This window comes from Pelobates fuscus, chromosome 5, assembly GCF_036172605.1.
Source record: "Pelobates fuscus isolate aPelFus1 chromosome 5, aPelFus1.pri, whole genome shotgun sequence".
NCBI classification, from domain to species: Eukaryota; Metazoa; Chordata; class Amphibia; order Anura; family Pelobatidae; genus Pelobates; species Pelobates fuscus.
Genome location: NC_086321.1, coordinates 250479163 through 250495522, shown reverse-complemented (window position 1 = coordinate 250495522; position 16360 = coordinate 250479163). Strand labels below are relative to the sequence as shown.

The 16360-nt window shown below is 40.0% G+C and overlaps 1 protein-coding gene across 4 annotated transcripts in view; it reads left to right on the top strand.

Annotated features, from left to right (window-relative positions):
• Positions 1 to 16360, top strand: part of ZNF462 (zinc finger protein 462) — a 71880-nt gene that overhangs the window by 40864 nt on the left and 14656 nt on the right. For 3 of the 4 annotated variants that reach the window (XM_063455202.1, XM_063455203.1, XM_063455205.1), the window contains exons 7-10: positions 17 to 199; positions 14817 to 15084; positions 16066 to 16202; positions 16275 to 16307. In XM_063455202.1, coding sequence (XP_063311272.1) covers positions 17 to 199; positions 14817 to 15084; positions 16066 to 16202; positions 16275 to 16307 — 621 coding nt within the window. The remainder of the gene's footprint in view (positions 1 to 16; positions 200 to 14816; positions 15085 to 16065; positions 16203 to 16274; positions 16308 to 16360) is intronic. The other variant, XM_063455204.1, reaches the window with a different exon arrangement.

Below are 16360 nucleotides of genomic sequence, written 5' to 3'. Positions count from 1 at the left end.
CTTGTGTTATTTTCAGGGGAGCACCATGCCTACAAATGCTCTTCTTGTTCATTTTCAACAATGACCATCAGTCAGCTGAAAGACCACTCTTTGAAAGTTCATGGTAAAACCCTACCTTTGCCCCGACTGCGTGCTATTTCTCAGACAAGCCCACGTGGCAGACAGTCATCACGGATTGGGAAGGAAACTGGTCTAGATGGTAAGTACTTATTATTAATTGCTCCTTCTTAATACAACTTGCTTGGTTTTATGACTGTTATATTTGTAAAGTTTACTTTTCGGTAGTCCGAATGGTGATATTGATATTGTGGTGTATGCGTAGTTTTACCATTATAATGCATAATATATATAATGGTAAAACTGCTTTTTAAATGTTAGAGACTGATCTGCATTATATCAAGTTGCAGTTTCAAAAAAATATGACATTTTTTTCTAAGGTTTATTTTTTAGAAGACAAAGCAATGGTCTTTTCACATGCCGCACTGGAATTGCAGTGGCTGGACCGGCCTGTATGGCTAACATCATCAACCTTGATGATCTCTGCCAATCCAATGCTCTCTCATAGGAAAGCATTGGGAGGCTATTGTGCATGCTCAGCAAAATGCTGCACTGCACCAATCAGCATGTCCTCCTAGAGATGCATTAAAACAATGCATCTCTATAGGGAACATTCAGCGCCTCCATGCAGAGTGTGGCGACGCTGAATGTAGACGCTGCACACAGTGCAGAACTGAGATAAGAAGCACCTCTAGTGGCTGTCTGAGTGACTGCCAGTAGAGGTGTTCCTAGGCTGCAATGTAAACACTACCTTTTTTTTTTTTTTTTAAAAAGCAGTGTTTAAGTTGAATAGCTTGCAGGTATAGGCTATGGACACCAGAACCACTACATTAAGATCTAGTGATTTTGATAACTATAGTGTAACTATAAAGTGACAGTCGAGGCAGAAGAGACACTACAACAGACTGTTTTCTAAAAATTTGACTTCCGCATTAGTACGTTCACAAAAGTAGGCCAACCAGAGAGGGGTCCCATGTAAGTGTCAGACAGAAAACAGTTTGACTACTTTATGTGGGATGGCACCAGGAAATCTTAGCACCTTTACGTCTTATGCCCTACAGTGGCTAGGATGCCTAGACTGCGCTTTTAATGCCTAATTTTTTTTTTTTTTTCCATGCACTTTCGTTTTACATTTGCTTATCACGGTAGTTTTTACAAACTCCTATTAGTCCTCAAATACCTTGATCTAAACCCCACCCAACTTGTTCTCTTCCTGAAGACAAAAACCAAGAGTTTTTTGTTTTTGTTTTTCTTGGCAAGAAAATGCCAGGCATCCTCTGTCTATATTGAAATGCAGTTAAAGTGCAATAAGCCTAAATGAAATGAAACCCAATTGTGGCAACTAATATTGTATAATAAATCAAGTCATCTCTTGTTATTTAGTGCAAACAAGTGACACATCTTTTTATATTTTGTTGTACTTTAGACAGGGTGATCAGTGTTTATAACTGATAGTATCAACTTTATTAGTCCATATATTATTGCTACATCATTTTGTGAATAAAAGGGTAGCTGTTGATACTTTTTATGTGATACTTAATAAAATGTCAGTTGGAAAATTATGTGTTAAAGACCCCCCCCCCCCCCCCCCCCCCCCCCCAAGCACCAAAACAACTTAATTTTAATTGTTTTTGGTTCATAGACCTGATCCCTTTTTTGGACAACGTAAAACATTGCCATTTCGAGAAATGGAGAAATGGAAATGTTTACATCCGTCCATAACCACGCCTGTATTGTCTGTCAAACTGACAGCCACTAGAGGCGCTTCATTATTAAGACCTTAAAACCAAAATGAAGTTCTTAACATTCACTGTCCTCACACACTATGTTTATATACTAGTTGCTAATGCAATTGCCACACGTGTCACAGGTCCCCAATGCTTGAGGAGCATTGGAGTAGGCCAAGATGATCAGCAATGATGAACTCTGTAGTTATGGAGTGACTGCTGCAGGGAGATTGTCACAGTGCTGGCTTACAGGCAAGTCCAATGGCCCTTTTTAAAGTTAGTGTTCCATTAAGACATAGATGTACTCTATATAAAATACTCATCAGTCTAAATTAATGAGTAAGTTGCCAAATATATCTCCTTTCCTTTTGGGACAGAGAACATGCAATTACACAAATGGACAGAGAAAGAAAAAAGATAAGTGCAGAGATGAAAACTGATGAGCGCTGAGTAACGTAACAAAGGAAGGAGAGAAACTATAAAAAAAAAAAAAAATGCTAGAAATGGGCATATATTCCTTATTTGAGGCAAAGCGGGGCAAGTGCCTAGCAATGTAGTCAAACCCATTTATGCAGTCTCTTAGCCAAATCTGGGAAACTAGGTTGTCTTGCCCTCAATTAAGTGCAAAAATTTTTTTTCAAAAATGTTTGCCTGCTTCTCGATTCTGTTAGCAAATATTCTATGATGGTTAAACTTGGTTTCCCAGACGTTTTTCGAACTTCACTTTATAGGGTGCTAAGTAAGCCTTCAGCAAGACCTGGAGTGCTAGTTTATACATAGTTATTGAAGATAGTTCATCTTGCTTTTCATGTTTGGTTTACTTTAGCACAAAGCTGTAAGCAAATTTGATTTTCATTTCATATAGATCTCAAGTATCAAGTTGATGTTCCCCCTCAGTACTGTATGTTGCTGAAAAGAATGTTCTAATTATCTTGATGTCACTGCTGTCCTAAAAAAAAAATAGTTTTCCTGAACAAAGTAGCCTTAGATTTTTATTTTATCTTTCTTACTTTTTTTTGTATTCTTTATTTTATTTGTGCGTGAGTTAACAACATGCGAGCAGAGCCACGACCGTATCTGCAGGCGTTTTCATGGCATCACAAAGTGTGGCAGTGTAACAGCACATTTTTTTATATATAACATAAAGATCACAGGCTATGAGACATTAGCAGTTGGTAGTAGACATGCTAGGTCAAATATCCATGTAACATAGTTATTCACACTTAAGCTGATGGTTTTTGTGTAGGTGACTTGTTGAGAAACAATAAGGTGAACACACTTTTGACGAAAGGCAATCAAGCTTGTTATATAGCAAATATTCGCATTCATGAGACGGTAGCTTTAAACATGAATTGCACTCTGTTTGCATAATTGGCTAAGTCAGTCGTTGGTCTATGTATTAATGAGAGATATACACTCTCGTGTAGCAGCCTCAAGTCATAGCTGTCAATGCACAACTAGGTCAGTGTTACAGTCATACAGGTTCTCACTTGGTTAAGTACGTTTGGCGTCATAAGACGTGCTGCTGTGTGGATGCGGTGTGCTGGTTTGTGCGTTGCTTGTAGGGCAGCGATATCTATGAAGTGTGTGCTTGTAAGTGCCATGTAAACTACGTGTTCATAGGGTTACCACACAAAACAGAATGCTAGATAATTTGCACGTGTGACTTAAGTAGGTCGCTATAAGAGTTCTGGCACCCTGGTGTATCGGAGGGGTTACCCGGGTTTTCTCCGTGGGGAAGGCTGGCTTCAGGGTGGTCCCGAGCCAACACAGACGGCTACTTGCTCTGCTAGTACTGTGTAGCAGGAAACAAGCGTCCGTCAGAGCAGGTATCCAGGCATAGTCCACCCATGCTGTTCTGTGGGATCCTCGCTGGGTTCTCTTGGATGGCCACCGCCTGTTGTGAAACCTGCTTCTGTCGGTCGTCTGGGGGCTGGTGTCAGGCCTGGCTGGTAGCTCAGCTTTGGTCGCCTGAGTTTGCCGTTGCCTGGGTCGCGGTGATGCGAGCTGGGTGGCAGGTGAGTGTGAGATGGGTCCTCGTGCGGAGGTAGCTTGCTTGGTTGCAGGCTCTGATTTCCCGGGCGGGAGTGGTCGTGGCGCAACGTTCCTTCCCCTTAGTGCGGTCGCCATGATCCGCTTGCTGGGGTCGCTTGTGCCGCTTGACTTCGGCATGTGTGGTTGCGGGGGTAGGTGGTGGTTTGTCCGCCCCTCTCTGTTGCAGGGTCGAGGTGTTGGAGCCCCGCTGTCTGCCGCGGGCACGAAGACGGTGCAGGTCTGTCTGCCTCTCGTGCACATGGCGCCCGCCTTCTTGGAGGCCGCTCTCGGCATTTGTGTTGTCTTGAGTAGGGCCACAGGGTGAGGAGCAGGATCACCCCCACCGGTCCAAGGGGGGAGGGGGGGGAACAGGTCCGGATCCATCTGGATTTGCGCCTCAAGCTGGGTACTGTGGTGTAAGATAGTGGGGCAGCGGCCGTCCGCCCCACTCATCGCCGGAGAAGGCCCTGCTTGTGGCAGTAAGTTTATCTCCTCCTGGGGACTGAAGCTCGATGAGCCAGCCTCTCCCAAGGTCCGGCAGTCCCTGTTTTTTCAGCTTAATTGTTGTTGTTTTGCAGAAGCTGCTCTTGTTTGCGACCAGCTAGCTCGGCGGTCCGACCCTGCCCCCTTTCTTACTTATTTTGATCAATTTGTTTAATTACTAAAATCAGAAAGACTAGAATAGCTAATTTCTAGTTTTAGTAAAAATGGTGTAGACCCACAATGAGATTACTTTTTTTTTTTTTTTGTTACATTTCTACTTGCTATGATTGAAGGAGTTTCACTTTCTCTAGTCCTGGCATGTCAGGATCACTCAACCAAACCTTGCCTGATTACACCTTTACTAATGGTTCAGCCTGAGCAGACTTTTCTACAGACTTTTCTACTGTATGTTGCATCTTTCCTTCAAGTCCCTCTTTTAATATATATTTCATGTCTGTGTCTAGAATAACAAATATATTTAAACCCCATGTTCTTCCAGTCTAAACATGTCAACTGTAGTTATACATGCTGGTTCGTATTTTCATCAAGAGAGGAGTCTTTAAAATAGTCCACAGGTGTCTGAAGAAGACAAACTTTGTAACGGTTTAGCAGTGTTCTGCATTAATGACACTCTGTAGGAATGTGGAGCTAAATGCTGCAGCATGAGGAAGGAAAGAGCAGGAGGACAAGTTGAAAGACCTTTGGTTTCCTCTCCAGGATGTTCCCATTAACCACTGGACTTTAATTACCAAAAACAGGAAGCATGCATACTAGTGAATGTAGAGTAATGGTAAACCGTGGTCCACCTAACATAAGGTTAAAAAAATGTGTGTTAGAACATGTATGGGAAATACTTACACTTTATAGAGATATTAAAGAAAAAAAATCAAAATACTTTTTAATAAAACACTATAGCATTGGGAATACCAATATGTATATCAGCCAGTTAGATTCAGGCCCCTCCAGAAGTCATAAAATATAGCTATTTATTTACATTATTTCCCCTAGCGCCCCGTTCTTCCTGTGTGTCAGGCCTTAAGCCTCCCGATGTCTCCTCATGCTTCCGGGTTTGACGGAGCTTAGCCACACCCCCATTGCCGCGGTCTGCTATTTAATGCGACCGCACCAGCTGATAGACGCTGGATTATTGAAACGCGTACCGCGCCAAACTGACGGCTCACATACCTCGCTGAGACGACCACTCGCTAATAGACCGGACCGGAGGAATATTCAAGTCCCCAACATCTCTCCTCATCAGAGACAGATACCAGCACTCTCGGCAACCATTCACTGAAGCAACTGCCTCGGAGGAGAGCTGGGGACACAATCCCTCTACTTCTAAGAAGTTAAGTAACTTACAGTCTCTGAGTTAAGAGCTAATAATGCTAAAGCTTTATTTCAACTTACTAAAGTCTGCTATCAAGTTCTCCAGCAAGCCTGCTACAGCTTTCCTCAAATCAAGTATTATTCAAGCTCAGCTGTACCTGTCTTGCTACAGATAATCTTAATTCTTCATACTAAAGTCGGCTATCAAGTTCTCCAGCAAGCCTGCTACAGCTTTCCTCAAATCAAGTATTATTCAAGTTCAGCTGTACCTGTCTTGCTACAGATAATCCTATTTCTTCATACTAAAGTCTACTATCAAGTTGTCCAGCAAGCCTGCTACAGCATCCCTCAAAACAAGTACTATTTAAGTTTTGCTGCACCATTCTTGCTACTGATAATTCCAATGTATATAATCTCTTATAATTTGAACTGTTAACAAGAATAACGGACTCTAATGAATTCTGAACCTTGTCAATGCTAAATGAACCAAACCGTTTATTATTTAAAGAAACAGTAACTGTAATTCTGGAACTGAAGTCTCAGTTCCATCTAAGTGTCTTAATAAAAGATCAAAGTCCTAAGAAATCTGCAGTTGTGTTCCACATCATTTACTGTGAACGTGACACTGTGGCCGCCACTCCTCCCCCATTGTTGACATCATTAGTATTGATGACCACATCCAATCCTATGAGGTCGTTGTGGTGTTTAATCACCTCATTGTGAACCTTTACCACTGACTACCCTGTTCTGTAGCTCAGCAGTGCAGGACCCCCAATGCCTGTATCTCGGCCTTTAACTTCTCCGACATCTACCCTTCGGGCAAGGTACAGCCTGTCCGATTTTTCATTTGTTGCAGTATACACTCTGTATCTTCTGTGCAGGGAAGCGAGGAGTCTGCTGCCCTGTCCTCTATATCGTCCTTTGTGTCATGTGGCCTTCTTGCAGCACCACTTTGTGGGGCCAAGGCATGGAGACTAGCTTTGAAACCTTAAGCTGCAGCCACCTCTTGTTGCTTTAGTTTTTTTTAATGGGATTTTATCATGGGTGCGAAGATGCTCTCTGCCTACTTGATATTTCTCCAAGATGGCCAAGCCACACCCCTCAGACTTTTTATGTTTTAAGCTCTTTCATTATGTTGTACATGGTTATGTGTGGGTGTCATTTTTCACTTCTCATCTTGGCTTACCAACTCATATCTTAAATGTTAACCTATCACACTTTGAAAATAACATAGATACATGGTATAATGATTGTTACATGAGCTTTTATTAAATTTGGAGTATACTCCACAGGTGAAATGTTGTATTGATTGTGGTAAAGTTTTACTAGACACTTTTGTATACTGTATGGTACAGTTATTTTACTGTGAGAGTGACAATGTATTGTCCAGTTAGGTCACATAATGCAGTAACAATATGTACGCAACTGCACACTACTCAGGGTGTGCATGGTTTCCAGGGCGGTACCTTTCTTATACCTCATGGTAAATTCTGAACTTTGCCATCAACTTTGTGGGGCTTACACTACTGAGATATTGATTGGGCACTTGTTTTATATGCTTAATTTACATTTGGCCTTTGAATGAAAGGCACAATGTTGGCTGTGTTCCTTTATTTATATAATATATATATATATATATATATATATATATATATATATATATATATATATATATATATATTTAATTTCAATTTAGAAAAATAGTTAAAATCTATGTTTTTGATTTAATGTTGGATAAACATTTAAAATATTTTTTCAACATATTCAAATATATTTATCATACAAAAAAAATCAATATATTAACAAATATCAAAATAGTGCAAAATGAAATATTTTTGCATAATTTTTAAATCATTTTTAAATTGTAAAGAGGGTGAAATACACAGTGAGCGGATATGTGTGGTAGCGGAAACCCCTTATACCACTCTAAAGAATTAGCAAAAACAATACATACAATAGGTGGATCACACGTTCTGATGTATCTAAAAGAGACAAAATAATATAGTGCATTATTGCCAGTATATATAATATTGTATTGTGTGATTATTACAATATTGTGGGAATCAAGTATTCTCAAGCCTGGAGCCAAATAATAACATATGGCTCTCATGGGTAGTGCAGAGGGACTCTTAGTAGGATGTCCCTATCCTTCTTCCAGGTATTCCTTAGGATTTCTGGAGTAAAGCTGAGTTGGACAGGCAAGTTTCCATAAAAATGCTTTATTCAATTCAAGTAAAATGGACAAAAATGCTCTATGTGCAATGAAATCAAATCTAAATGAATATTTGGAACAAGAGTTCAAATGAGTCTTGGTTTATCCAATAAAAGTCCTGCCTGATGTATCCGGAACGCGTTTCGCCCTGTGGTGGGGGCTTCCTAAGTCGGTCTGTAGTATGGAGGGGCTCCTTGGCGTCCTTTTCAATCATCTTGTGTAGGTACTTCCGGGTTCGGCTGTCTGCACTAATGCGTTCCAATTCAGACGTCATGCGCTCTACTTCCGGGTTGCATTACCTGTGCCAGTTCGGGCGCATGGTTGACGTCACTGGAACACATGTCGTTTGACACGTGTTTTCCACTAGGGAAATTCTCTGTTTCCGTGAAGATCGCTGTTTGCGATCTTAATTTGGCGGTATATACAAATTGGCATTTAACACTTGCAGTATATATTTGAGCTAAGCGTACCTTTTTATATGGATACAATATAATTGATAAAAAAAAAAGATAGATATAAGGTTGTGTGTTAATCATTAAAAAAGGTAATTTGGCTGTCATAATCCAAATGTATATAGTAAATAAAAGTATTGCTCGTAAATTAGAGAGAACAATTCACACTTACAATGAAGTGATATACAAATATTAAAAGAATATATCATTTTTATTCTTCAGACCACTTAATTGAGCTGAAGTTGTCTGAGTGACTATAGTGGTCCTTTAACTCTGCAGATGGTGTGGTGTTATGCATTTGCTTGCTTTTCCTTATCTTAGAGCTAGGATGTCACTGGTGGGTGGTATGGGAAGAACAGTTAGTTTGATTTCATTTTGATACTTAATATGTTTTTATGCAAACATTTGCATCAAGTGCATTGACGTATATCAGGGGTAGTCAACCTTTTTCTACCTACCGCCCGCTAATGCATCTTTCTTGATGGAAAATTTTCCTTACCGCCCACCAGTTTTCGCAGAATATTTTTTTAGAAAGGAGGGTGTTTTAAAAAAAAAAAAAAAATGTACATACATTTATCTTTTTATTTTTACTTTATGCATGTTTATAATGTTTATAACTTTATAAAGTTTAATGAGAAAATAAAGTAAATTGAAATTACCTATACTAGTGATTAATGAGATCTTTGAGGTTGATGCTGAGAGACTAAATATTTGATATCTGGTTCGAATCAGCTTCCCAGTCACGTGTGTGTGGGGGCGGAGCTTGTGGGTGGGAGGCGGAGCTTCTGTTTGGGGGCAGGGCATGCAGCTGAAATAATTTGAGACTGTGCAGGGAGACTGACAGGTCTCCCTGCGGTCGCTGGCAGCCACACCAGCCCCCAGATCCTCCCTCCTCACTCCCCTCAGACTGACAGGCTAGCACAGTCTGAGGGGAGGATTTATCAGAATGATCATTAGGGCTGCCAGCCCAGTACGGCCCTGCCACCCACTCTCTCAATCTGAGGATTTAGCCGCCGAAATCCCTACCGCCCACCTGGAATCCTGAAACGCCCACTAGTGGTAGGGACCAGGTTGATGACCCATGACCTGGGGGCTGTATAGTGGGTAGGGGGGCTCTATAGTGGGTAGGGGGGCTGTATAGTGGGTAGGGGGGCTCTATAGTGGGTAGGGGGCTGGAAGGTGGGTAGGGGGGCAGTATGGTGGGTAGGAGGGCTGTGAGGTGGGTAGAGGGGGCTGTGAGGTGGGTAGGGGGCAGTATAGTGGGTAGGGGGGCTGTCTGAATGGTGGGTAAGGGGCTGTAAAAAAGTAAATACCTTCCAGTGTCCTCTTGGTCCGGTGGGCTGCTTCCCAGTAACGTACGTGGGGGCGGAGCTTGTGGGTGGGAGGCGGAGCTTCCGTTTGGGGGCGGGGCATGCAGCTGAAATGATTTCAGACTGTGCAGGGAGACCGACAGGTCTCCCTGCGGCCGCTGGCAGCCACACCAGCCCCCAGATCCTCACTCCCCTCGGATTGACAGGCCGGCACAGTCCGAGGGGAGGATTTATCAGAATGATCATTATGTCCAGTCCGGCCCTGCCACCCACTCTCTCAATCTGAGGATTTAGTCGCCGAAATCCCTACCGCCCAACTGGAATCCTGAAACGCCCACTATTGGGCGGTGGGGACCAGGTTGACGACCCATGACCTATATAAAGCACAGATGTACTTTTTTTTTTACTAGTAACAATAGTTTGCACAAGTTGGGGGACTAGTGACTTGGAAACAGAACAGGATTGTATCAATATCTATTCTACACACAATTTTTCTGGGTTAAGGAATACACATTAAATATATTTGTTATCCTATAGTACCTATATGCACATACTATTTAAATGTTGCTGTATATTTTTTGTTTTAATGGTTATGATACCGTTGCAGCAGTGTGGAAGTGGTCGAACTCTAGGAGTTGGATATTGGAGCACTGTAACTTATGGCATTTTGGATCCCCCAACTCGAGAGTCACCATCTCCTACCTGATTCCTGCTGCTGGAAATGACCAGTTATTGTGCTGCTTCCTTTGGAGATGGTTCAACTTTGCAGTGCTCTGCAAAAATATATTTTTCTGTGCTATCGAGATCGTGGGAGTTTTTGTTACCCTGTCATTTGTCAAGTGCAGGAAGGATATAGATATAGGATATCTGGACTTGTGTCAGAGACTATATATAGAGACAGGGTTCCTACTACAGACTGACAGGTTATATGCCCATATTGGGACACAACCCTGGGTTTTCTCTCTCTTTTTGAGTGCAAATATCCTGTGGTTATGTTGCTCATGGATTGACTGGGTGAAAATATTCACATTTGGTTTGCTCTTTAGTATTGTGCCCATTGACCGCTTTGGTGAATATTTAGGGTTCTGTCTGCTTGCTGCATTTGGCCCTGAATCTGCTCTTGTGTTTACTCTGTGTCTCCCAAGGTCCTCAAAATTAATTTTGAGCAACAATATAATTAGTAGGAATTCAAAGGACACTATAGTCACCAGGAGAGCTATAGCGTAATGTAGTTGTTCTGGTGCATTTAATATGACCATGTCGGCATTTTAATGTAAACCCTGCCATTTCATTACTGCTTAGGAACACCTCTAGTGGCATTCACTCAGTCATGTTAGCTCTGCTTGGAGGCGCTAGACGTTTCTCAGAGAGATGCATTGATTTAAAGCATGTCTGAGGAGGTGCATTTCCTACGGGAAATCATTGGATTGGCTGAGATCGTCAATTTTGATCCAATGAGGCAGAGTTAGCTGCGGTGGACCCATGTGGAGCTGGTATAGATGGTTGGGGTTTTTTTTTTTGTTTTTTTTTTTACCTGTTTAGCGTGGGCAATGGGGGGCCAGAGACCTAAATGGTGTGTTTAACACTGTAGTGTCAGGAATATACATTTGCATCCCTGACACTATAGGGTTTCTTTAACGTGGTTTTATGAAAAACAAGTCAAGCCAGTCAAACTTAATTGCATTATATGAAGAAGTTGGCAGAAATTTAGTTCTGAGTGTTCCAGTGGTTTGATCTACTTGGATTTTTCTAAGGCATTACATACAGTTCCACACAAAAGGTTACTTACTATTCTTGTTTAGATGAAAAATATATATTGTTCTTGGATAGAACACTGGCTTAAAAATAGAGCGGAGAGAGTAGTTGTAAATGGCAAGTTTTCAAATAATTTAGTGAGGTGCCTCGGTTCTGTCTTAGGTCAAATCTTTTCTTTAATCTGTTTCTAAATGATCTTGATCATTGAAAGTCATGTGTACGTGTTTGTAGATGACACAAATCTAGGCAAGATAATACAGTCAGGCATAATATAATGTCTCTACAGAGAGATTTGGATAAATTGGGGGTCTGGGCAGGCAAGTGGCAGATGAGATTCAATACAGATAAATGCAAAGTCATGCATTTTGGAAAAAGGAACCCAAAAGCAACTCGATGGACTTGAGTCTTTTTTTTTATTTTTATTTTTTTTGTAACCTAGATATTTTAAAAAAGCTTTCCAAACATTTTCAAATGATTTCGTAGTGTTAGAATCATTCCAAATAATTTAATTACAAACATCACAATTTGGAAATTAATCTGGTTAAATTGAGGCATTTCTTTCTTCAAGGATTTACAGGATGCTCCATGAGTATTTACCAAAGTGTGGGCTATCCTGATAGCTCTAGCCCTCTGCCTCTTTGTTTACCTATACCCGGAAGACACACTTTATCATGTATAGCAAGGAGTCCATCATAAAGACTTACTTGTCTCACTCCTGCAAGAATGTGGATGATGTTTTCATCTAACAAAGTGCCCACTGGATCTCCTGGGTATGGTTCCAGGTTTGACCTCTGAAATGCATCACTAATGCTGATTTGGCAAGTCTATCTGTCTCCACTTTGCTGGTGCCCTCTCTGACTGTGACAGATTATATGGAGGTTCTGGGTCTCATAGTATTGTCTTCAAATGAAAAACCTTTTGCCATATCTCAGTTCTTATCTGAATCTGACCCATGTTTGTTTTTGCTGGTGCATGGTTTTAACATCCATTAGGATCTTGACTTGAGGGACAGTGTGGGGGTTGCTCCATGGTCATGGGATTTGATCTTATCTGAAGCAAGGTTATCAATATATGGCCTAAACTTTATTAAGTTTTCTAAATGATTCAATACTGTTACAAAAATTTGCAAATTAGTTATCTACAAACGTTTTACTTGTAATGGCCATTCGTGTAGATAAATCACTTGGACACATTTCTAACCGTCTTAATCATTTGGAGAACATGTTAAACCAACAATTAGGAGGCAGTTGTTCCTTCCTTTTGTCCATAGCTGGCCAAAGGTAAGAATAGGCTATCCAATGTCTTGGATGTAATTAGGCTCCTCAAATATTCTGTGGATGCTATGAAAGCTTTCAGTAAGTGTGATTCCCTCTTCGTCCATTTCTCTGGAGCCAGAAAGTGGCATTACCCATTTCCTTGGCTTTCTGGTTTGAATCTTTCTTCCTTGGCAAATTTACAGTAACTTCTTCCTAGGAGGAAATGTCCATGGAGCAGTTTTGCAAAGCAACCAGCATCCTTCTTGCATAGTTTGCAGCTGCTTGGTCCTTCTTGCATAGTTTTCCAGCTCTGCTTCACTCCCACTTTATTTGATTGATATTTCCTGTCCTAATGTGTTTTATACCCCACCTCCTATAGACTGTAAGCTCATTTGAGCAGGGTCCTCTTCAACCTATCGTTCCTGTAAGCTTTCTTGTAATTGCTCTATTTATATTTAAATCACCCCTCATAATATTGTAAAGCGCTACGGAATCTGTTGGCGCTATATAAATGGCAATAATAATAATATAATAGAGTGTGTGTGTGTGTGTGTTGTTAGTCCAATAAAAAAAAGGTATCACTGCATACTGCAATACTCTGGTATTTTGACACTTTGTTTGGCAGAAAACTTCTATGGGTAGTATCCAGCATCTTTTTCTGTGCCCACCCTTTTCTGTGCTTGGGTTTACCTTATCCCAAAACATGTGACCATATTAAGATGAAAAATGGATTTATTTTTTCCTTACCTTAAGGTGCTAGTGCCTGATGCATTTGCTCTTTCCCAGTTTCCATATTTTTCTCTTTCCTGTTAGGTTCCGGCAGGTTTTCTTCTCCACTGCTTGCCTGCACTGCTAACTGGGAATTTCCAGTGGGAGAGCAGGAATAAGTCGGCTGCATGTACTTCTGTGATTGTTCTGGCACTCCATTTGGGGAATCCGATATCCCTTAATTAAAGGTTTTTGTGCGCTGTGACCACATAGATAAAAAATAATTTATCAGGAAGCATAAATTTCTTTCTGATTAGTTATTTTATTTTTTTTTCAGAAAGTTTCAAGCGTACACTGTGTACATAGTGTCTTACTGCTTTTTATTTTAATTTAAAAAATGTAGTTTAAGACGAAGGCATGAATGTAATAGCTACTGTAAAATCACTTATGTGAGCGAAGCAAATAATGTAAGAAAAAGGCGGTTAGGCAAACTTTGAAAGTTTAGACCGGAATGGAATATAATTTTCTTACTTCTCACTTGGAATTACTGTTTTTTATTTCAGTCTTGAGACCATATTCTATCATTTTGTAATTTTTGGTTAGAAGAATAGTTAAGTTTCCCTAAAGTTTACATTTTTATGTTCCATATGAGTACATAAAATAGGAGCATTTGCTTCTTCATTATTTTGTTCTTTTTTTGGAGTCACAGACCTTCCTACTTTGGTAGGTCTGAAATTGAGAGATGGAGGGGATGTGAACGGTGCACACAGGAATGTTTATGATGCAATTGACATTGCAAGCAACATGCGGATCCATGAAAGAAGTATGTCATCCTTGTACATACACACCAGGATGACACACTGCCCATACATTAAGTTATAAATGTTGTTAAAATTGCAGTGGAATCACAGATTATCATGCGCTTGTAATGCACTTTTCAACAGTCCTTCCGTCAATGGGAGCAAAGCTAGTCTGTTGCGTGATCAGGAGTTATGAATAAGGGTGTAACATGGTGCTTTTGTGACTTGAGTTGACTGCTCTGTAGTCAAGTGAACATTGTTGTGCATATTATGGAGGTGATTTATCAAGGCTAAAACAGGTGTTACTCTGAGGAAGTTAGGTGAAGTGAGTGTGGCCAACAATTGGTTCATCTTCTGAGCCAATCTGTATTGGTTGATGCCTTAGAAATAATAAATGTTTGTTTGCTTGCATTAGCTCTTCATTTGTGCCACTTATTATTTACAATGTAAATCTAACAAATGTAATAGCAAGATACACTTAAGCATAGCAGAGCATAAATAGACCAGGTGCAAAATTATATTTATTCACCAAAAATTATGGCTTGAGGCTAATCACCAGATATGGCAGACTTTCCATGTAAGAATAAATATCGGCATTTGTTTATGACCAATCTGGGATTTTCTTAATCATGATCTCCATTCCTTTTGTGTGTGTGACTCCACAGTAAATGATTGATCTTTTATCTTTTGACACAGAATCTTCATATTCTGAACCACCAGATGTTCAGCAGCAACTGAATCATTACCAATCCGCTGCCTTGGCTAGGAGTAACAGTAACAGTAGCCCTGCACCTCTTCCTGTTGTGAAAACCTTGGCTGAGCTAAAACAAGAACCAGTTCTCAACTGTGAATTCTGTGAGTTTTCTTCTGGATACATTCAGAGCATTCGGCGTCACTATCGAGATAAACATGGAGGAAAGAAGCTTTTCAAGTGCAAAGACTGCTCTTTCTACACATGCTTTAAGTAAGTGAAGACTAAACAAAACCCTGTGTTAAGTGAAAGCATGCTGCTACATGTTCCCCTAACTCATTCCACATATCTGGGGCTGCTTCACTTGTGACCTTTATGTTCCTAGCCCTTTTGTTCTTGAAAGCCTGTGTCCAGTGGAGAAGGGAGCAGCATAGCCCCAAGATTCCTTAAGAAATATTGCATATAGACAGGCCTTTTTTTGAACAATTTTGGTGACTAAACACATTTATGAATGTCAATGGAATAGAATTTTAATGGATTATTACAAGCACAAAAACCTTTATATTTTGTTTTGCATGATGAAAATCAATGCGTAAATTAGCAGGAAACAAATATAAATTATTATGATCCCTCCCCCCCCCCCCCCCCCCATGGTTTAGATAATGTTGTGAATTGTTTTTGTTGTGAATTTTTTTTTGTTGTGAATTGTTATTTACATGAAGTTGTTTTGGTGCCTGGAGTATTCCTTTACCTATTCTCAATCATTTATATGATGTAATGCTCCTTAAATTTGCTCTGGTTGAGAACAAAGGCTACATTAAAACTGTTTTGAAAGCTTTTTTTTTCCAGTGCTGTTTGTGCTGGGTTTATTCACTAAACGTGTAAAATGTAGAAAAATGTGATCAGCCAGCAAAAACCTTTTTTAGACACTTGCACCTTTTTCAGTAATAAATCCTGCATTTTGTTTGCTAGTTCACCTTAATTCCCGTTTATAAATAAACCCTTTAAGATATTTGAAAAGTCATTGCTGGTACTTATCATAAATTATTGCTGAATATTAAAAATAATTTGGAAAACATGGCAAACACAATCCAAAAAAAGCAACATTACCTTTTTCTTAAAAAATGGCATCGCTAGCTATGTATATAAAGATAAACAGACACTCAAGTTCACTTTTTGATTTTGATGCAATGTATTTAGACATGATAGCGTTTAGACCTGGTTCTATTGAAATATCTCCCACTGTTATTGCAGATCAGCGTTTACTATGCATGTTGAAGCTGGGCATTCAACAATCCCCGAAGAAGGACCCAAAGATCTTCGCTGTCCGTTCTGCCTTTACCACACCAAATATAAACACAACATGATAGATCATATTGTTCTACACAGAGGTAAATCCTTTGTTGCTTGATTTTTGGATGTTTAACAAAATCTTTAATCACTTTTTTGTTTTTATCAAACAGAGAGCTTTAGTGCAAAACAGGGGTCGACAAAAGGTAAATTATTATTATCACTATTATTATTATTATTATTATTATTATTATGAAAG